Source organism: Pseudorasbora parva, chromosome 14 (assembly GCF_024679245.1).
Source record: "Pseudorasbora parva isolate DD20220531a chromosome 14, ASM2467924v1, whole genome shotgun sequence".
In the NCBI taxonomy this organism is placed as follows: domain Eukaryota; kingdom Metazoa; phylum Chordata; class Actinopteri; order Cypriniformes; family Gobionidae; genus Pseudorasbora; species Pseudorasbora parva.
Genome location: NC_090185.1, coordinates 30,916,076 through 30,940,302, shown reverse-complemented (window position 1 = coordinate 30,940,302; position 24,227 = coordinate 30,916,076). Strand labels below are relative to the sequence as shown.

General features: G+C 37.9%; 1 protein-coding gene across 6 annotated transcripts in view; it reads left to right on the top strand.

Annotated features, from left to right (window-relative positions):
- Positions 1-24,227, top strand: part of rbm20 (RNA binding motif protein 20) — an 86,773-nt gene that overhangs the window by 51,198 nt on the left and 11,348 nt on the right. For all 6 annotated transcript variants that reach the window (XM_067416226.1, XM_067416224.1, XM_067416225.1 and 3 more), the window contains 5 exons: positions 4,861-5,881; positions 8,088-8,149; positions 8,539-8,636; positions 11,139-11,215; positions 21,641-21,784. In XM_067416226.1, the coding sequence (XP_067272327.1) occupies positions 4,861-5,881; positions 8,088-8,149; positions 8,539-8,636; positions 11,139-11,215; positions 21,641-21,784 (1,402 nt within the window). The remainder of the gene's footprint in view (positions 1-4,860; positions 5,882-8,087; positions 8,150-8,538; positions 8,637-11,138; positions 11,216-21,640; positions 21,785-24,227) is intronic.

The following is a 24,227-nucleotide window of genomic DNA, read 5'->3' as shown; positions in this document are numbered from 1 at the left end:
TATATTATTTGTATAATAATACAAATAAACCTTCTAGTTTATTTCTTGACAAAGAGGCCATTGGCGACATGCTAACATGCTAAAAACAAAGAAACTCCCTGTTAAAAAAAAACACTGAATATGCTGGTTAGGTATGTTTTATAGCTGGTTTGAGTTGGTTTAATCTGCTCGTGCTGGTCTTAAACTGGTGCTAAGAAACTAGTCCTAGCTCAGGACCAGCTTATAACCAGCACTTGACCAACTCAACCCATCTGACATACCTCAACACATACCTAACCAGCTTATTCAGTGTTTTTCTTCTTCTTCTTTTTTTCTCAACAGGGCACATCTTTGTTTATTTGTGGTCTGAAAAATGTTAGTCAAATTTAATTTGACTTAAAGGGTTAGTTTACCCCAAAGTTAAAATAATCCGATTTTCACACTCTTAAGTCATCCTAGGTGTATATGGTGACATTTTACTTTCAGGTGAATACAATCTTTAAAATAAAAGTTATATTGAAAATGTCCTGGCTCTTCCAAGCTTCATAATGGCAGTAACTGTTGGTTCATTTTTTAAGTCTATAAAGGTGCATCTATCCATCAAATAACTGGTCCACACGGCTATTTTTTTATCAAGCAGGGGAGCTCGGGGCACAACCTAATGCAGAGTCATTTGTAACACGCGTGGTTTAAAACTTTCAACATATGCTAGCATGACAAAACTTAGTGTATTTACTAGTTGCCATATCAACATTATTTAAAGAAAAAATTGGAAATCTTTGGAAGATATCACTGAACATTTATATAACCATAGCAAAAGTACATTTCTTAAATTAATTTTTCATCTCAGTTTTTTTGTGTTTATTTAAAATAAGAAAAATATGATATTATTGTAATTTTATATCTGTTATTTAACAGATGAGATGGTTATTTAATGCTGTTCTTTAATCAAACCAGCAGAAGACACAAGCCGCAGTTTAAATCCCAGTTGTGCAGATGGGGTGCGTTATAACACTGCATTACAATGAGCCCCTATTAGAAATATGATATTAAATTCTATACTTTTATGAATTCTTTTGAGAAACCCTGAGAAAACGGTGAATAAAGACAATGTTCAGAAATTAGTCATTATTATTACGCCTTTAACTATGCTGTATAGCTGTGTTAAGCAATGCATTTATTGTCAAACTCAAAAATGTGTTTATTTTTAATTATTAAAAAAAGTTACAATTATTATTGTTTTTTCAAAAGTTAATAATTGTATTTTATTGACAAAATAATTTAATTTGTTTTGGATTTTTTTTATTTTATTAGATCAGATAGCATTTTAAGCTTTCATATGGTGGTTACAATGTACATATGGCATGTTGTCACATTTCACTTCCATTCTTTCGGGGTAAATCAAGAAAAAAGTACACCTTAATGAAACAAAGCCACATTATTGTACTAGACGTGTGAAATTAATACTCTGAATTCCAAGTGGATTAACACAAAGTGAGACAGTCAAAAAGTGTTATGTTGTGCCCCGCTCTCCCCTAAAAAAAAGAGTTTAAATATTTTATTAGCTCTTATACGAGGCTTTGGCAAAGGAAAACACAAGCTTTAATCTATTGCTGAAAATATTTGTTTTTACTGTATATGTTGAAAATAATGCTAAAAAGGATAGTTCCTCCAAAAAATTGGAGTTACGTATAATCCGAGTACTTTTTCAAGTAATAGCTTTAATAGCTTTACACAATACTTTTTAAAATGTACAACAAAATGTCTGAGGTAATATTTTCAAATAAGTAACGCAAGTTACTTTGTTCTCCCATTCATTGACTGACTCTCTTGTGCTGATGTCCCGAGGCTTTGTGTGTAAACGTTGTACAATAAACATTGTATTTCTAATGTGAGAAGGCATTAACTCATCTCACTTGCATAAAAAAGATTCAGTATTCCTCAAAAAGAATGCAAAATCAGAATACTTTGCAAACCTCCAATAATGTAATGTGTAAATAAAAAACATAAACAAAATGTGTTAAATAATTGTTTATGCATTTAATCTGACTTTGTTGACAAATGTACTTGTTGCGGACCTTAGATGATTCAGCAAACATGACTATATTGTTTTATTGATAAAGTAAGTGTTAAAAGAAATTCTTCTCCAGCATCCTATTCTTCCATTATCCGAAATGGCAGCGCAGCTAAAAGGTTTGTTAGAGTTGCGCAGTCTACGGTACAGATGTGAATATGCGTTTCCTGTTATTTCAATTTTGGTGTAAGAGTCTTTATATTTAGCCAAAAATAGAAGAAAAAGTAATGTAACATTACTTTTCTTAAACAGTAACCAAGTAACGCATTTAGTTACTTTTTTAAAGGAATGATGCAATATTGCAATGCTTTACTTTTCAAAGTAACTTTCCCCAACACTGCTCACTACTTTTCACAATCAAATGAATTCCTCATGGATAAAGCCAAGTCCCACCCTATATTTTAAGTGTATTATATTAGCGTTAGCGGTAACCGTGTATGAATTCTTGCAGTCGGTTCTGTGTAATGTCATTGATGGGTGGCAGTCACTGTAACCCTCCATGAATATCAGAAGTGCTTGAAACAGTGGTGGCCTGGTTGACAATTTTTTTGCTGCAACTCTATATTCATTAGACTAGTGCTTGAAATACTGATATAGACATGTGCATTGGCTATAGATGTTTTGGATTTTTCTTAAACATTCACTCTAGGGGTGTGCTCCATAGTGCCCTGCAAAGGACTTCAAAGTGTATTCAGCCATTTTAGGTGAAACTAAAAGCAGGAAGCATATATTTGGAGTCACCTCAAACAACAAATGGAAGAAATCCATCAGTATATCACTTCACGGGAAGTGGAGTCATTGAACAATGTTAAGGGACCCTGTGAATTGGAACACAGCAATGGATACCCAAATCTATAATTCATTTGGTTGTAAAATGAACATTTGTGTATTGAGTTGAAAAATAACTATTATCTTATTATTTTTTGGTCTAAAGAAAGAAGGGATAACTTATTTAGAGCTGGTATTGATGTGTGAACTTTACGATCTGGAAAGGCTCCTGTAAGACCATGTCATAATCTTAAATGACTCCAGCACTACTCCGGAGAGGTGTTAATCCCACCAAAAGATTCAGTTGCACAAATTCAGATTTGAGAGGATCTAAGGGCCTCCTCTTGTTCCGTTTGTTTCTTGACTGCTCATACATGACCTTCTGTATTTGAAACACCAGAACACAAAAGAACCTCTCAGGTTAAAGAACTACAAAATCCCCTTATCATGACCTCTACCTTTCAGAAACATTGCTGTTCCCTCTTTCCCCACTATTACAACTCTTCCTTGGGGCTCTGCCACTTATGTCAGGTATTGGCTTGGAGGGTGTGTGCTCGGCGATAGCGGTATCAGACTTGCAGAGATATTTTGATTGATAGTAGTGCCTGCTAAATTTAGCAAAGCATGTGAGCGCATTAATCAGTCCACTCAAACAGGGACAGAGAGTTCACAGTATCTAAACTCACGTCTGAAGAATGTTTCTGAGCTAGACAAAACCCATTTCAGCACCTTGATGTTTTGCAAAAGTGCAACAAAAATGTCAATTTCTAAATCCTTTGCTAACATAGTGACCCATGTAACCATTTTTGGTTACATAATGTTCTGGGAACATTATTTATTTATTTTATTTTTTTAAGTTTTAGGTTTAAGGGTTTTATCGGGAAAGTTTAATGGAAATATTAACCAACCTTTATGGACACAGAAGCTTAAGTTGCCGTTGGCTAGTAAATTATTTCTTTTACTCACCAGGCTTTTTTTACATGGAATGCAAGAACATAAATATAATATAAAATATGCATTTCAAACACTATTTAAGTCAAGTAAACAAAACAAATAATCAAAATAAGAAATTGCACAAATAAACAGAATAAAGATGCAAATTAAATCAACTATGCTTTTTAGGTAATCAGATACAAATTAGGTAAGTATACAGAAATTGAATAAAGTAATTAAATGTAAAATAAACTTTCAGAGTCTTCACTGCATTACATATAGATGAATCCTTATTAATGTTACAAAAGGTATTCATTCAAGATCATTCAGTGATTGTTTTTTTCCCCCCAGTATGTTCGATGAACATTAAAAACCACAGACAGCAGCAGAAATATTAGGGTGCTGTAACTTTAATGTATAATGCACGGATCCAATACACTGATACTGTTACACATACGCTGTCTTTACAATTGACGTTCACTCAAGACAACCAACTATGTTTACAAGGACGTATTTTGACCTTTTTTGGGAAATTTTCCATTGAAGCACAAGATGATGTAAAAGAGAGCTCAATTCACTGTGCTTCGGATGTGCAGTTTGCGCACACAGATCTTCTCTCATAACACATGCAAGTTATATTTTGCGTCTTCTTGCACTTGAGTGTTTAAATTTGCAAGGTTTAAAACGTGCAAATTCTGAATTTTCATCACGACGCAGCACTGGTCCGATTAGGAAGGAGTCCTGCATGTGCTCTCTCTTTTTCTTTCGATGAGTGCGTGTGTGTGAGAGAAAGCAACATAGGGCGCTCTCAGCCAAGTGACGGTGCATACAGCTCAATTACATTTATATCTGTGCTAAACTTTTTTTCTGCTTCTAACTCAAGTAAAGGCAACTGTAATTGTATAATTTATTAGCCATTTTTTATTCGCCTCATGAAATTTTGTCGCATATGCAAATGATTTACTCGCGTTGTAGAAGGTTGCGATTACTTAAGTCAGAATCAATGCTAAAAGATCTTGGTGTGTTTGCTGATGCTTAGTTTTTACCGTGTACATTTCCCATGGCTCATGGTCATTCAATTGACAAAATGTTGTGTGTCTCCACAGTACTTCAGGAGAAAAGCTTGATAATAAGTCCAGTCCTCTGGGAGGAGGTCATGGTGGAGTGGGTCAGAACCTGCTGCTGAGTCCTGCAGGTCTTCAGCTGGCTCAGCTTCAGGCCCAGCTCACACTTCACCGCCTCAAACTTGCCCAGACCACTAATAGTGCTGCCGCAGCCACTGTCCTAAATCAGGTCCTTTCCAATGTGGCCATGTCTCAGCCTCTCTTCAACCATCTTCGAGGTTCAAGTATGGCCCAGGCCCACGGTGGGGCCTTTCCGCCTCCACCCCCACCCATAGCCTTCCCACCCCCAAATGCTGCCCTAGGACAACTGGTTGGTGGTGGCTTTACCCCAAATCCCACGGGGATCAGGCCCACTGCCTACAGTGGGGTGTCCAACCAGAAAGTTGGTCAGCACAATGATTTCGGCAAAAAGGCTGGAACATATTCGACGGACACGGACCGTCGCTTGCAATTCGGATATCTGGGAGGTAATTCAGTGGTCGCTAGTAAACCATGTGATGGAGGACAGTATGGTGGAGCCACTACACAACCCAGAAACAATGTCCACAACAATTTTCAAAGAGACTTCTACTCCTCAGAAAACCCAGTACAGCAAATTGGTTTCATGGGAGGAAGCAACGATCAGAATCTGGGATCTGTTTCTTCATCAGCTACTAAGGAGCAATGGAAAGGGCCGATCAACTTGGGGAAGATGGATATGTGTACAGGAGCAGGTTCTGGTGGTTGGGTACCACCCGGACCAGGGTTTGTGGGTCAGAGGGCAGAGCTTTATAACCCCGAAGAACCCACAGCAGATCCTAAGTTCAACTCTACATGTGGCCCAGGGACTGGCCCACCCATCGGGCAGCAAGGGGGATTTCAACAGCAGCCACATGTTTCCCAGGGGGAAGAAGGTGTGACCATGTCATTACAACCCCACCAGTTCAATGACTATCATGGGACAACACCTTCACACCTACCCCATCAGTGCACCATTTGTGAAAAGAAGGTTTACAACTTGAAGGTGAGTAGATCTGATTTGTTGGTTGAGATTAAAGTAAATGGTCCACCTTTAAAGTAAACAACTTCGAAGATGGATTAGCATCTGCACTACAAATATAATTTGTTAACATTTATTTATGGCCCTGTCTACACCTGGCATTAAGATGTGCTTTTGTCTCTTTTGTCCACTGTCAATCACTTCTGTCCTGATTTCTTCGAGGGGAAGGTCTGGGCGGGAAAATGTATGGGTTCTGTCAGATCTTTCGATCTAATGGACAAAATAAGTTGGAGCAATGTACATATGAACATGTCCGGAGACAACGGAAAAAACTTTCAGAGAGCAACAACTTTCGTTTCTGCTCTGACAGCCGTAAGATCAAACTAATGCTGAGATGATGTTAGAAATCCGAAATGGTAAAAGAACATTGTGCTTGCACGTTTTTCATCTTCAAACCAAATTTGTGTCTCCAGTTGACAAAGTTTAAATCCTGCCTGGATATTGCGCTTCCATAATGTTTACACATTAGGCAGAGAGAAGTTGGTCTTTTGTAAAGTTCGACCACATGAGCATTTACACTACAAAAGCAATCCACTCGAATGCATTTTCAACTACCTCTGGAAGTGGACGAAAGTGGACAAGCTCAAAACATTTTAAATCCTGTTTACACCTGGATTTAGCGTTGTCCACTTGTGATCCGATCGGCTAAAGCACATCTTAATACCAGGTGTAAAACAGGGCCTATGACTACTCTGAATGTTGGTTAGATATGAAACTCTTTAGGATTTAGTTTACACCTGTGCTCAGCACTGTCCACTTAAAGGCCCACTGAAATCAAAATTTGTTTAGCTTTTAGTATGACTGTATTAGCCTTAAAGTTGTGAAAAAGCTGGTATGTTCCAAAACAATGACAAAATGTGCATTTAGGAGATATAAGCATTCAAAAATTACAGTCTCCCACTTCCTTTAAAACGAATCTCAGATTTTGATGACATCATCGCAGACTTCACCTTCTCGTCAAATCTTCTGTCCAATCAAAATGCTCTCTAGAATCTAAAGCCCACCCCCTACACTGCTGGAGCTGCAGCTGAAATCGGTCAGTTGTTAACACACATTTACTAAATTCTACATGGTGAAAGGCACATAGCACACTATATATGCAACAGGAAACGATTCAGTGTAAATATGCTTTCATTTGAGGCGAATGAAGTCTGCTTTCACGTTAGTTTCATGCACCGCAGCAGCGCACACACACACCAATGGCTCTGATCCAAATTTAGACTACAGATACGAGAGCACAGCACGGATCATATGCGTGAGACTGCACAGACAACAAACATATCGACCCATTTGAATTCTGCACAGAATGCTGCATTTCAAAGCGATTATGATGATAAACAGTGTTAGAGGAAACTGGCTTTACCAAACAGAAAGGTCCGCTCTTGCGCTCTAGTCAAACTGTATATTAACGAAACGCTATTGGCTGTTTCAAAAAAGGGGAGGAGCTGCAAACAGCTGGAGCCGTTTCAGGGGAAATCACGTCAACACATTGAATAATGCGACGCGTTCCAAAGCACTTCAGTGGGCCTTTAAGATCTGATCACCTGAAATTGGTTCATAAACTGGTGTGGACCCGCTTGATCCTGTTTATAATTGTATTTAAAGCCTTATACTTGTGATTGGATCGGAAAGACAGATCTTAATACTAGGTGTTAACAGAAGCAACCTAGTATTTGACCTAGTATATATAAAACAAGAATTTGCTATATGTGCCGAATTTATGTTAATCTTTGAATTCTGCTCACTGTACCTACATTAGTCAATCCAGATGTCTCATCATCCAGTATCCAGAATTGAGATCCAGTTGATCTTAACTCCAGCAACTGTTTTTCCCAGCTATTTCTAAGAGGGTTTTCGTGATACTTGGCTAAAACAGGCTCATTTGTTACACTAGGGTGTAAATGCTTTTGTGGCAGCTGGCATGTGTCGAGTGGAGGCAGGTTTAGAGGGGGCGAGGACACAGTTGTTCTGTTGGAGTTTGCCACATTCGTTCTCAACTCTTTCTCATCCTTTCTTTGCTGTGAACTACTAGCTTTCTAATTGGCCCAGGTCGTAACTACGCCAGGGGAATCTTTCTCACTCATAGTGAAGGATCATAGTGAAGTCTATCTGACAGGCGTATCGTGTTTGTGTGTGTGTGTGTGTGTGTATGTGTGTGTGCTGCTTTCAGGACTGGGACCAGCATGTGAAGGGCAAGTTACATCTGCAGAACTGTTCGCTCTACACTGAAAGGTGAGTACTAAAGAAAATACCATTTGTGCCACGTTACAACTTTCATCAATTGATCGGCTTGGCTGTTTTAAGTGTCTGTCATGTTGATAAACCACCAACTCCGATGCATGAGCGGCTAATCGTTGCTAACCTGGTGTAGAAGCAAGATATTTTTAAAGGGCTTGTTTGTATGCGCTCTATTTTGATCCTTGTTGCGTACCGGTCATCGTCTGTGATACTCTTGTTAAACATTTTATGAGAACAACCAATCTCCGTATTATTTTATAAGTAGTCTTCTTCCATAGAGAGAGAGAGAGAGTTATGACCTGAATTTGAGCTGTGTCATAAGATATAGTCAGACCAGATGCACTGGGATTTAGGATCTAAATGCAGTGCTGTCCCCCTCACAGCCCAACGCTCGGAGCAGTGCACTTTCCAGTGTCGTCTGAAGGATGTCTCAACATGGCGTTGAGTAACACTATGGCATACACATCTGCTGCTATTCAAGGTAAGTCAAATCTCTTAATTTGTCTCTCAATGTAAGTCCTGAAAATTCAGGAGACTGAAGGCACTGGGACATGATTTTAGACAGGACTATTTTTAGGGCAGTGAAGGGGGAGTGGACTGTCTACTGACTGGCACACTTGAATGACGTATGTTAACAACACAGTTTTTGTTTTTGTCAGAAGGAAGGGGGGTGGGGGTTGGCAGGGCTATTCACTGATCATTGTTTAAAATACTTTCTTTATAAAAGTATTGATCAATCATCTTGTTCTCAAGGGGTGTAATCACCATTACACCCCTTGTATAGCCATTGACTAGCATTAGCAAGAAGCAAAACATGCTGGGTCCGAAATCATCTACTTTTGTTTTTGAACGTGCTTTGCAACCATTAAAAAAGCAAGTTCTATGTAGTATGAATGAAATTCAGACACACTACATCTTCCATATTTTTATTCATGTGAACAAGGGCATTAGTTGCGTAGCTCGCTTCACTTCCATTCACAAATCCTCTTCGGTGGCCTCATAGGATTGTAAAGTGTCCATCGAATGTGCAAAACACAACAATATACAAAAAACACCAGGCCATTGTTATATATTTTGCTCAGTCTTACAATATCCAAATGTTTCCAACTATTTGTAAATTGTGAGAAAATTACTATTTTAAGGAGCTGGGACGTCTGAGGGAGTCGCCTGTCAATTGCGTCATATCTGCGTTACCCTCAGTTTCGGTTTTATTCTGCAGAAGCGATTTACGCTTAACAGTGTGAACAAGTGTCACAGCAACCGCTGAGCGAACACACAGAGTAATACTCATGACCGGAAAAGCGGAAATGGTGCAGGCGTCTGTGTCCTGTCATTATAAAAGTCCCGCTGCTCGCGAGCCGTGTGTTTGTGTAACAATCGCTCCAGCGGCCTTGCTCAGCTCCACAACTCTCGGTCCTGCTCTGCTTCATAAAGTAACGTTAATAACCGCATCCATCAACATGATTTCTGCCAGTCCTATCCTGATTTTTTTCCCCAACTGGCTGTGAGGGAAAAAGGCCCAAGATTGTGGCCTAAGATTCTTTACTCAAACTTGGTGTCATTGAACTACGCTTTGTTTTGAATGGGCGCCTTCTAGCGGACGGAAAGGTTACATAGTGTAGCTTTAAGAATCACGCCAGAAGTCAGAGTTGGACAAAGTACACAACTCTATTACTTGAGTAAAAGTAAAAGTACTACTGGTCAAATATTACTCCGTTACAAGTGAAAGTTGTAAAAATAGATTTTTACTCAAGTAAAAGTACAGAAGTATTTGTTTTCAAAAGTACTTAAGTATCAAAAGTAAATTTCCCTTTTTTATGCCAATGCATTTTTTTATTATTGTTGTATAAATGGACATCATGCCATCATGGTTTAATCCAGTCAGTGATGCTCCATCTGACGTACTAGCATAGGACTAACTTAAACTAATTTAAATACTTGTATAAAAGTTACAAAGCTCTTTACGAAGCTGCTGTCACTTTAAGGCTGAATGCACGGACCCAATACACTGATACACTTCTGATATTCTCCAACTGTTTACTCTTCTCTTTCTCCCAGACATTTATATTGTTTATATTTTAATAGACATGCACCAAGTTTATGCCAACTAAACTAATCTTGATTTTTTTTTTTAACTGAAACATACTTTCAAAGTATGGCTATGGGTGCACACACTTGTGCCTAAGAACCGTCTTCTTCCATTTTGCTATGAACTGATCAGTGTTCAAAAAAAGTTGGGGAAATGTATATGACCCTATAAGAGTGATTCCTGATAGACTGTCTGCAACAACAACAACAAAAAAACTTTTAAAGAAGGAAAAAAATAATCCACCGACTTTCAGAGCTGCTACAGAAACGACTTTCGACCTAGATAGAAATGTAGTAAAAAGTATGATATTTGTCTTTCAAATGTAGTGACGTAAAAGTCATAAGTTTCCAGAAAAAATAATACTCAAGTAATGTACAGATACTCAAAAAGTGTACTTAAGTACAGTACTCAAGTAAATGTACTTAGTTACTGTCCACCTCTGCCAGAAGTAGTTGGTCATCAGATGACTTTTCGCCTGCTGTTTTTCAAATACTATATAATAGGGACTTTTTTTGGATTTCGGACGCAGCAATGGTTAATCTGTTAAACTGCTAACATAGTTTTATTTAATTTGGTTTCTCCTTAAAAAAAATTTTTTTTTCATACTTTTCCAAAAATTAGTGGCTTTATTTGGTTTTGTAGTCTAGTGGCTAAAAACTACTAGCCCTAAATAAACTAAAATATTCACTGGTCCTGCCGCAATTTCCTGTTTCCACAGGAAATATATCAACGCACCTACAAAAATGTTTTAGTCAAACTAGTTCATGGGGTCTTACTTTTTAGTGAGTCCTTAAATAAAGTGATGTGAACAATTTGAAACATGATTGTTAAAATTACATGTCTTATTTATAAATATTTTTGGATATCTGAAATGTTGTGCCCTGTTTTCTTTAGATGTTTCAACCGGAAGTGCTTCATATCCTCTACAGTCATTTCCTCTCTCAGGGCCAGGATTTACTTCAGGGGCAAAGGTTAGTCATTTAAAAAGACCATCAAACAGACATGGATTATGGAAAGAGAATATGCTGTCATATTTTGTTACAAATTAAAATTCACGTGATATTTGGTGTTGACTGGTGTGGATTTGCTACTGAAAAATGTACCCAGCTCTTTTTGAAGAGGTCTTTCATTCTGAATGTTTGTTGGCTTATCTCATAGCATTGTTCTTTCCGCTCACAGGGTTTGTAAAGAAGCCAAGAGTGTTGAGATACAGAGCATGCTATATTTTGGTCACACTATTTCAATGACGGACAGATTACTTAGTGCTTATTATCACAGTCTAACGGTTATTATTCAAAGGACAACTGAGCCATCTTCACAGCTAGAGCTCTCTGAGAACAGGTGGAAGCAATCAGTATTGTACAGCTCAGTCAGGAAAGAGTTTAATGTATGAGTGTGATTCGGTAGCATCGATAGGGGATTGTTTCGGTTGTGAAGATACGAGCATAACTGTCAGTTAAATGAACAGGGTCGGCTCATGCGGTTATGTTATCATGTTGTTGTAATGAGGTGGGAATGCACCAGGCTAGACGGATCTGGTTCCGTGTAAAAGTTGAACACTTGCTTTTGTTGTCCAGGGACTTTATTTAGCTGTGCGATCAGACTCCAAAATTAACTTTTGCCAGTGGCCTGCCAGTGCTGAGTTGAAAAAAATCTACCACCCCCATAATACAAAACACAGTTTAACTCTCACAACAACAAAAAGATATGTTTCTTAAACACTATTATATATTATTGCAAACAAAATATATTTTTTATTGACATTTATGCAAACAAAAAAAAGTTCTGTCAATTGGAGCAACCACACATTATTTTGTGACTTGTATTTTAGTCACTCAATGACAAGAATGTCTCACAACTTACATTTTTTGAGTTAGGACCAAAAAAAAAATATTGGCTTTCTAAATGCTTAAGAAAAATATTTCTTTAGTAAACCAGCTGCTTGTTTTAATCTCACATATCCGTCTGAATGTAGTCACTGTATTTTGTTATTATTATATTAAATTAACAGTATCTTTTTTTTTTTTTATAATCTTACAATTTTAGAATTCATTCTGATTTATTAGTTAATTTATTTCTTTATTCCATCTTACTAAAAAAGCAAAACAAACAAACAGAAAAACTCAATAAAACCTTGTATGTGTGAGCTCAGTGTAGCAATTCAGCAAAGCAGTGCCATTTTGAGGTCAAGGACTGAGAAAAGAAATTCCCCTTTTCCACCAAGGCAGTTTGAGTGCTGGTTCAGAGCTAGAGCCTAGTTTCAAATCAGTTATTTATCTTTCGACACCAAAAGCACCAGGTCTGAACCAGGAAAAGTGGTTCTTAACCAAAACATCGCTGGTCTAGAAGTAAGAACTGCTTGCGCCAGCAGCTGGGGGTGGGGTTACCGTGACCAACAAGACGAACACAAGCTTGTGACCTAATAGCTGCTCGATTGTAATTCCTGTGTATACAAATTACGACGAGCTGCACAAATGTGTTGATTCTCTGTGTTTTGATGCCGATAGGTTCGCAAAGCCATGTGCATCAATATTAACGTAACGTTTGCCATTGTTGCTCATTCGAGATATTTGCTCCTTATGCTTTTGAATCACTCTTGCAGTACTTTGATGTCATGCACTGACCAGTCTGATCTCGAACAAGCCTGGAGTGTTTGTGTTTCTCACTGCCTTGCTGGCGTTGCTGAGAAAGATGAGACATATAGAGTAACGTAAGACCTGGCTTTTTGTTGGCTCTCTAGCCCATGGAAAGGCAAACCGGTTCTTAGAAGGTTCTTTTCTGGTGGAAAAGTGGTAACAGTGATAAACAGAAACAAAAAGTAAGTTACCAAGAGAAAATTACTGTTACAGCATTTGCGGATGAAAAAGCACTTGCATTACTTATCACTTTACTTGCACTATATTGCTAAAAGTATTGGGACACCCCTCCAAATCATTGAATGCAGGTGTTCCAATCACTTCCATGGCCACAGGTGTATAAAATCAAACACTAGACATGCAGACGCTTCTAAAACATTTGTAAAAGAATGGGTCGCTCTCAGGAGCTCAGTGAATCAAAGCGTGGTAACGTGATAGTTTGCCATCTGTGCGATAAGCCCATTGATGAAATTTTCTCACTACTAAATATTCCACAGTCAACTCAAGTGGCATTTTAACAAAGTGGAAGCAATTGGGAACAACAGCAACTCGTAAAAAGGACACATAAAATCACAGAGCGGGGTCAGCGCATGGGTTAGGAATGCTATGCCCCAAACTGTTCCCACAAAGTTGGGAGCATGAAATTTTCCAAAATGTCTTGGTATGCTGAAGCATTAAGAGTTCTGTTCACTGGAACTAAGGAGCCAAGCCCACCCCCTGAAAAAAAACCCCACACCATAACCCTCCCTCCACCAAACTTTACACATGGCACAATGCAGTCAGGCAAGTACTGTTCTCCTGGCAAGTGCCAAACCTAGACTTGTCCTTCAGATTGCCAGACAGAGAAGCGTGATCATTCACTCCAGAGAACACTTCTTTACTTCTCTAGAGTCCAAAGGCAGAAGTCGCCAGCTTTTTGCTGTCAATAGCTACAGACCTCCAAACTTTATGTGGCCTTCAGATTAGCTCAAGAACAGTGTGTAGAGAGCTTCATGGAAAGGGTTTCCATGGCCGAGAAGCTGCATCCTAGCCTTACATTACCAAGTGCAATGCAAAGCGTGGGATGCAGTGGTGTAAAGCACGCCACCACTGGACTCTAGAGCAGTGGAGATTTGTTTTCTGGGAATGTGTTTCTAGAAGAATGGTCAAAAATTACCATAAACACTCCTAAGCTTTGTGGAAAGCCTTAATAAAACTTTGTGCCTTATTGTCACAATTTACATAATCATTAATGGTATCGACATTTTTAATAATTACTTGGTTAATACATTTTTTTTTAATTTAAAAAATCTTTACCTTTAAATTACTATATTTTATCAATAAATAAATTGTTTTTAAGCATATATTCTTCACATTCTTTCAACTTAAATTCAAAATAGCTCACAATTTAATGCATAATCAGTAGCCCTTTTAATTCAGCTCAAAATATCTTACGTCGGATCGGGTGTCTTTTCCAATCGCTTGTGGAAAAAAGATAATATAACATGATATTTCATGACTCTTGCCAGCTGTTCTGCTGGGTCCTAAAGTCAGTTCTCATCAGAATGCATTCAGATCTACATGCAGACATTATAAAATATTTTTTGGGTATTTCTAGTTTTAATTTTGAGCATTTGTTAGGTTTTCTATGTGTACTAAAGCATTCCTCACATTCAATTCATTCCAATGGGGGTCAAATTGATCCGAGAGGGAAGGATCTGTTACTTTTTTAATATATTTTTTTTTATTCATTAGTGGTTCAAGTGCAAAAAAAGTCCTGTGGTCTTGGACCACTCCGATGAACTCTCTGTCTCTCTTTTTTTAAAATGAGTTTCAGGTTCAAATGTATTCCTGTAATCAAAGCTGAATTTTCAGCATCATTACTCCAGTCTTCAGTGACACATGATCCTTCAGAAATCATTCTAATATGACGATTTGCATTTTTTTTTATTAATGTTGAATTCAGTTGTGCTGCTTAATTTTTGCGTGGAAACCTTGATAAATGTTTTCAGGATTCTTTGATCTTTGATTCTTTGAAGTTAAAAAAAAAACAGCATTAATTTAAATAGAAATATTTTGCAACAATTTGAAGGTCTTTACTCTTCCTTTTAATCAATTTTAGGCAAACGTGCTGAATAAAAAAAAAAAAAAAAATATATATATATATATATAAATATATATATATATATATATATATATATATATATATATATATATATATATATATATATATATATATATAATTTTGTTCTTCAAAAAATCTTACTGACCCCAAACTTTTGACCGGTAGTGTAATTATAATAGGAACATATTATAACGGATCATTACTGTGGCTACAATTTTAGACAATATAGTATTATCATTACATATCATCACTATGACTTTTGATTTCATAAACTCCTAATTTACAGATCATTGATAGCTAGTAAGGCAGATGTTAAGTTTAGGTATTGGGTAGAACTAAGAACATATGATCATGCAAAACAAGCCATTAATATGTGCTTTATAAGTACTAATAAACAGCCAATATCCTATTTATATGCATACTTATAAACAACTGATCCTTAAAATAAAGTGTTGCATTGTATACTATTATATTGTAATATATTATATTAATTATACTGTATTGTATTCATAATGTTATATTATTGTATCACTGAACATTTATTTTATTCATGGCAAAGGTAAATGTATTACTTAAGTGTATTTATCATCTCTGTTTTTTTTTGTTTATGTAAAGCTAGACAAATCTGATATTATTGTAATATATCTTATTTAACAGTTGATAGTTCATCGAACCAGCAGATAACATAAACCGGTTAAAATCCCAGTTGTGCATGTGAGGTGGGGCATGTTGCTATTTAAACGACGCTATCTCTAAACCGAGAAAAAGCAGAGTGCAGACTGAGAGTCAATGTTCAGAAATGAATAACTATTATCATGTTTTGAACTGTGCTGTTTTGCAGTGTGTTTGTTGTCAAATTAAAACGTGTTTTTTTTTTATTATTAAAAAAGGCCATTTATTTTATATGAAAAAGTTAATAATTATATTTTATTGACGTCACATTTCACTTCCAATCTTTCGGGGTAAGTCAAGAAAAAAACAATAGACTGTATTAATTGAAACAAAACCACATAATTGTAGTAGACGTATGAAATCAATGTGGGGAAAAAATAAATACTCGGAGCCCCAAGTGGATTTACACAAACTGAGACAGTCAAAAAGTGTTACTTTGTACCCCGCTCTCCCGTACTCTTGTCATCGGTTTATCTTCCGACAGTCTATTTTTCATTTTTTCTCATGCTCGTTCATTGTTTGCATGTATTATAGTAATGTGAGTAGGGCTCTGACAGACGGCTGTTTGCGTGTCCTGAGTGTGACTGATGGATCCTCACATATGGACGGTGTGAAGCATTGTTTTGGATTAGATGCTCCGACCTTGCACAGACTTCAGACCACCTATAATTGAAACCATGTCCTGTGTGGGACGGTATTTTATGCAGTTGCCAGCTTGTGGATTCAGAGACTTGCACAAAGATTCTTTATGGTGGTCTTTTTAGCCAAGTTATTTATGATTTAGTCCATTGGAAGAGGTGAAGGCACAGGCTAATGTTAGCTCCTATAAAACCCACCTGTTAAACTGCAGCTGTACATTGGCGGCACTTTAATAACTCTTTTAGTTTTCAGCTTATCGCGTGAGAGGATGCAAAAAAACAACAAAAAAATCAGTCCGCAAAGAAAGGGCATTTTCAGCATTGACAGATCAAACCGTCTGGCCAAGTAATCAAGATTGTGCGCGCTGTTCCAGGATTCTTCGGAGGCTCTGAGGCTGGGAATTCAATTTCAGTCCACAGAATCGTAACCTGATCCCTGGGGATAAAGGCTTCCTGACGGGAGGAATGCCGGGAGATCTATGAAATTTAGAAAGTGCAAGCTATAGGTTTCAGATGAACCTGTTTCAGGGCTTGTGCAAAGCAGTTTAAACCCTCTCTAGATAAGCAAACAAATGGGAATGCATTTGTTGCATGATATGGTGCCAGTCATCACGAGATCTCCAAAGGGATTGTCTTTCGTTCTCCTAATTTATGATGTGTTCATGACAAATCTAATCGTGTCATTGTCTCAGTTGACGGTCATATTACAGCACTACGTATTTCACTGAAATCTGCAGGCACCAGAGAAAACTTGAACCACCTCAAACACTTCAGCGGTTACTGGATAGCACTCTGTCGATAAGTCCCTGTGCTCTACAATGTGTTAATTGTGTAGGTCTCTGGCTAACCGGCTAACTCACGCTATTACTGTCTTACTGAAATACTACTTCTAATCAGCTATGGGCTGCACTATTACCTAAAACTGTGTCTATTAATGCAGATTCTCTGTCATTCTCACTACTTTGAGTAAAGATAAAGGATTGAGCAAGGTTTGTTTTGCAAACTTTAATGTTTTTTCAGTCGTTCACATTAGTGCTGGGCTAAGGAATGCACTTATTGGTACAGAAGCTGAATGTGCACCGCAATAAATTAGAAACATCCTGCTCAAGGTTCGGTTTGAATAACTAGCTCCTCCAGTGTTTCATTGATTCAGACTTGCACTGAGATTGGTGTAAAATCTACGTCCTTGTTACTCTCTTTACAGTGTGTGCAATGGCTGAGCTAATTTCACCGTGCAGTTTATAGGAGATGTTTACTAACCTTGGTCTTTAATTAAAATGAACATTAAAGGGATAGTTCACCCAAAAATGAAAATGTGATGTTTTATCTGCTTACCCCCAGGGCATCCAAGATGTAGGGGTGTTTGTTTCTTCAGTAGAACACACATGAAGAGTTTTTAACTCCAACCGTTGACGTATAATGCATGTCAAAGGGGTGTTATTCAATGAGAGTAAAAAACAAAAAGCCATATGAATGCATATTAAACACAGCTGCTCGTGGCGACACACGAAGCGATCGGATAAATCTCATCCAGTGTTCCCAACGCCACTAGTTCTGCCGAAGAAGGTCAAAAACCCAGCACAATCGTAGATGTGTGTGTATGTGTGTGTGTGTGTGTGTGTGTGTGTGTGTGTGTATATATATATATATATATATATATATATATATATATATATATATATATATATATATATATATATCGGTCGAATGAGGCATCTAAACACATACATATGATCGCGCAGTAATTTTAACCTTCTTCGGCGGAAGTAATGGCATTGGGAATACTAGATGAGATTCGTCTGATATGAGGTAAAAAAATACCACAAATACTGTTGGGTTTCTCGCAGAAACCAATCATTTTGTGTCTTAAGACGTCAATGTTTCGCCACAAGCCACAGAGTTTAATATGGATTTGTATGTCTGTGTTTTTTACTCTCATAGTGACTCACAGAAAAACACCCCATTGACATGCATTAAACGAGCAACGGTTGGAGTTAAAAATCTTCATGTGTTCTACTGAAGAAACAAAAAACACCTACATCTTGGATGCCCTGGGGGTAAGCAGATAAACATCAAATGCTCATTTTTGGGTGAACTATCCCTTTAATTTGTGAGAAGCCTACATTACAATAACTGCTCTGGTTGAAGTGCAGCATCGGTGTTGTTTTGAAAAAAATTAATTGCATTCCCACTAAAAATACAAGCGGAGCACTTCCACATTCTGATTGGTTGCCGTCGAACCGCGTCATAGCTCATCACCCAAAAAGTTGACCTGATTTCGACCCTCATCGACGCTCAAATCGCTCAAGACCCGCCACGGCAAGAGCATCAAAGTGGCCAGAAGTCATTCGTTTTCAATGGGTGCCGGCGGCAAGCTCCGGCAAGAGCTATGATTTGATCATCGAGGAGAGTTGAAACAACACTATTTACATAAAACTAGTGCAAGATTTGGAAAAACAAGCGCAGAACATGGAAAGAAGAGGATGTAAATAAAGAATAAAATATGAGCTGAAAATGTAAGAGAGCTAGCCTGACAAGCCAGACCCACATCAAGATGTTTGGTCTGGAAACTCACCATAGACAGGGCTCAATCCTGGGGGCGGGGTAAACGGTTGTCTTTCAAACTCCATCTGCACGTGATAGGATAGCGCTACAACCAACTAAAGCGCTATCAGTGGTAAGACAACAATCACAAGTGGGTTGTGGCTGAGCCCCAAGCGTTTTTCCTCCAGAAGAGCTAGTTGACACTGTATTTGGTTGGCAAAACGCCGAACACATCTTCCTTTTTTAAGAAAAACTTCAGTGCCGTTCTTTATTAGCAGGAAAGTAGCAGGGAGTTCACGTGGAACCGTAGTAACTCTGCCGTCATTATGTTAAACCCCGCCCACCGACTCTATACACGATGTGATTGGCCTGACTAGAGTTTAGTTTTTCAAGCTTGCAAGCCAACGAGAGTTGCTAGAGGACACTCGCTGCAAATTACATTTGCTGCCACTAGGGTGCGTCTAGATTTCTAGGCCAGAAGAGAGCACAAAATACAGAGTAATAAAACCAAGGAAAACATAGTTTTTAAGAACAAATAATTAGTAATAATATAATTTTAATGTGTTTAATGTTTTGTTTCATGCTCGTTATTTTTTTAAATGCTCTTTTCATTTCATGATGCATGCTGCTTATAACAATTATTTTTGCATTATTTTTTTTTTTTGCATTTTGTGCAATATATGTGTTCTTGGGTTTTTACATTTTGAAATCACGCTTATTGTTTTTGGATCCGTGACCGCATTACTTTTGCCGGAAATTTGACCCCATAGTGGAGCTCATCTCTCTTTCATGACGATGACCTTGAAATCTGCCCATCTCTACAAAAAGCACTTTTTATACTTTGAGTTCCAGTTGCTTTGGCAGACCAATCATAAAAAATATTTTGAGGGCAATCCTTGCCAGCCAATCAGCGGCAGCCACAACCCCTCCGGGTTTCACTGCAATGCCAGAGATGTTTCACTCAGCATTTCAACATAATCACCTTGATCATTGCCAGAGCTTCAAGCTTTGACTGCCCACAATGAGCTGAACCAACTCCAAAACACTGGTGTTGTATTTCACTATCCCGGCACATAAGCCATTCAGAGTTACATTCTGACTTGTATAACATATAGCGAAGGCATAAACAGCCAGTTTGGGGGTCTATTTTTGTATGTGTTAATGGAGATGGACCTAATGTGACCTGTTTGGCAAAGTCTGGCAGGAAGCCATTCACAGAATTATCACAAGCTCTGCTCAAACTGTTAGAGTCGGTCAGCAGCCAGCCGCAGATAAACCCAGAAATCAACCGTGTCTAGATTAACATTGATATAAGGCTTTGAATTGGCGAGTGGTGGTCACATTCAGAGACTTTTTAGGAGAGCTTTTGAGATCCAGTCTGAGCGTCATGGTTGAATCATTTACACTGACAACAGGAACGTCACAAGTTTCACTACTTTCATTCTCACGATCGGCAGCCATGATAATTAATCGGTTCTCACGGGCTCTGCAGATCTCTGTGGTCCTTACGCTATAATACTCTTCCTATGGTGTGTAAATTGCAGTGTAAACACTGACCCTGGTCTCCGACCCTGCGCTGATATGGGCGGTGCGCCTTTCACACTTGCTGCTGTCAATCAGCCAGCCTGGACCCATCTCACTGTAGCGCTTCGGAAAAATGTAAATAATAATAATTTTACAATTTAAATTTTATTTTAATTTGACACTTTTTAGAATATTTAGATTGTGCTATAAATACAGGTAAATATATATATGTATGTATGTATGTATGTATGTATGTATGTATGTATGTACGTACGTATGTATGTATGTATATATATATATATATATATATATATATATATATATATATATATATATATATGTATATATGTATATATGTATGTATATATATATGTATATATAGTAACACATGCTCTCTCCCCCCCATAAAAATAGTAAGCATCACAACTGATTTCAACATTAATAATCATAAATGTTTCTTGAGCAGCAAATCACCATATTAGAATGATTTCTGAAGGATCATGTGACACTTAAGACTGGAGTAATGAAATACATTATTTTTTTAAAAATATTACAGTAGAAAACAGTTATATTAAATTGTAATATTTCAAAATATCACCGTTTTACTGTATTTTTGCTAGGTGAGTATAAGAGACTCTTTTTAAAAAAATTTTTTAAATCCGACCCCAAGTTTTTGAATGGTAGTGTACATTAATCAAATCAAATTACATTTTCACGCTTCTAGAGTCTTTAAATTATGGTATAATAATATAATATAGAATTATTATTACATGTTCTATCTATTTTAGATCATTTACAGCTTGAGTCTTTTTATTGTTGTGTAATATAGATTAATTTGCAAAAATTGAAACTTTCTGTAGTTTTTAATATATAAATAAATGTAATATTAATTATCCAGATTTCTATTTTTTAAGAATTGTATTAAAATTTATTTTTAAAATAATTTCAGAATTTTGGTATTTTCTAATATGGATTAATGCTAAAAAAACAACAACAACAAAAAACAATTTTATTTTATTTTTATTTATTTTTTTAGTGAAGAGGATCACAGGTCACTTTGAGCACAGCAGGGGCTCAAGTATAAAGAGATCACACTTAAACACTGCTAGCCACAAATATCTTCTTTGTTCACATATATTTAATCTGATATATTCAAATGCTCGTAAACATTTCCGACAATGTTGATCAGATGTAAACAATTTATAGGACAAAAAAAAAGTGTGACTCAGAATGTGTAACAATCTCAGGACTGTTTCGTTGTGTCCCGTCCTCTCTCAGTTTCTTCAGCGTAAGGCGTGTCCCGGGCGTGTCGTCCACATCTGTAACCTCCCCGAGGGCAGCTGCACGGAGAATGATGTCATCAACCTGGGCCTGCCCTTCGGCAAAGTGACCAACTACATCCTCATGCGCTCGACGCATCAGGTACAACTCAGCATTCAAGTTAGGCATGTTCCTGGATCAACATTACAATCAGCCAATCAGATTAGAGTTTACAGTTTATGTCCAGTTTAGACTTTCAACCAGGGTTTGGTGTTTCTGCATCCGTGTTATTCACCAATCATTTCCCTCTGATTTTAGGAATAATTAAGTCAGAAGTGTAAAGTACTGATTTTTAAAGAATTTATTTGCAAATTATGGTGGAAAATAAGTATTTGGTCAATAACAAAAGTTTGTCTCAATACTTATGCCCTTTGTTGGCAATGACAGAGGTCAATCGTTTTCTGTAAGTTGCCACAAGGTTTTACACACTGTTGCTGGTAGTTTGGCCCATTCCTCCATGCAGATCTCCTCTAGAGCAGTGATGGTTTGGGGCTGTCGCTGGTCAACACGGATTTTCAACTCCCTCCAAAGATTTTAAATGGGGTTGATATCTGGAGACCGGCTAGGCCACTCCAGGACCTTGAAATGCTTCTTACAAGCCACTCCTTCGTTGCCCAGGTGGTGTGTTTAGGATCATTGTCATGCTGAAAGACCCAGCCACATTTCATCGTCAATGCTCTTGCTGATGGAAGGAGGTTTTTACTCAAAATCTCACGATATATGACCCCATTCATTCTTTCCTTTACACGGATCAGTGGTCCTGGTTCCTTTGCAGAAAAACAGCCAACAGCCCACATCTTCACAGTAGGTATGGAGCAATTCTTTCTCAGCATTCTTTCTCCTCCAAACACGACAAGTTGAGTTTTTATCAAAAGCTCTATTTTAGTTTCATCTGACCATATGACATTATCCCAGTCCTCTTCTGGATCATCCAAATGCTCTCTAGTAAACTTCAGACGGGCCCGGACATATACTGGCTTGAGCAGGGGGACACGTCTGGCACTCCAGGATTTAAGTCCCTGGCGGCATAGTGTGTTACTGATGGTAGCCTTTGTTACTTTGGTCCCAGCTCTCTGCAGGTCATTCACTAGGTCGCCCCGTATGGTTCTGGGATTTTTGCTCACCGTTCTTGTGATCATTTTGACCCCACAGGGTGAGATCTTGCGTGGAGCCTCAGATCGAGGGAGATTATCAGTGGTCTTGTATGTCTTCCATTTTCTAGTAATTGCTCCCACCTTTGATTTCTTCACACCAAGCTGCTTACCTATTGCAGATTCAGTCTTCCCAGCCTGGTGCAGGTCTACAATTTTGTTTCTGGTGTCCTTTGACAGCTCTTTGGTCTTGGCCATAGTGGAGTTTGGAGTCTGACTGTTTGAGGTTGTGGACAGGTGTCTTTTATACTGATAACGAGTTCAAACAGGTGCCATTAATACAGGTAAAAATTGGAGGACAGAGGAGCCTATTAAAGAAGAAGTTACATGTCTGTGAGAGCCAGAAATCATGCTTTTTGTAGGTGACCAAATACTTATTTTCCACCATAATTTGCAAATAAATTCTTTAAAAATCAGACAATGTGATTTTCTGGATTTTTTTTCTAATTCTGTCTCTCATAGTTGAAGTGTAACTATGATGAAAATTACAGGCCCCTCTCATCTTTTTAAGTGGGAGAACTTGCACCATTGGTGGCTGACTAAATACTTTTTTGCCCCACTGTATGTTCAACACCCTTTCAGCGTGCCATCAATTGAAGGCAGGCACAGACCTCTCGCACATATCTCTACGGCAAATTGTGCACACTGAACTCACTTATCAAGCGGGACTTGGGTGGAGCTGAGGTGCCTTGTTGCTGAAACTACGCCCACCTAGCTTGACCATAGTTCCATTCTACCTATCACACAAGTAGCCATGCCCTTAATTATGCCGAACTTGAAAGGCCAAAACACAATCTTCTATCAGGCTGTAAATATGTTCAGCATGTTCTGCTGTAAAGTTGGGCATTTTAACATGACAGATATATGGAATTGACTCCCTTCTGGAGCCAATTCGATGAATTTCAGTTTAAGTCACCTCTGTGTTGGCTTCAAGAGAATCTGCGGGAGGTTACCGCTTAGTAAATCCTCATAAAAGGTCACTGAGCCTCTGCCCCTTTAATCGTGAAAGTGCCCTTTTCCGATCGCACCGCAGTACACATGGTGTTTCATGGTGACGCAATTTTTGCAAGCTGTAATATTAATTTCAACAACTGTTTTACCTGGGAATGACGATAGCAGTGTCCTGAGTTGATTGATCACACAGTTTGTGGTAAATAGTGCCAGGCTGGAGGCATTTCATGTGCTTTATCTTTAAACCCTGACACAGATGATGTCTCCATCCCCTTGATTCGTTAATCACATTTGATTGACTTTTTAATTGGTGTTGTTAGTACCAACTGGATCACATTCTGGGTCCAGTGCCAAGATTGACATGTGCCTGAAATGCCTGGCGTTGAATTGATCTTGTAACTGTCTTGAAGATTTATTACGCAATTAAAGAGAATATCTTAAAA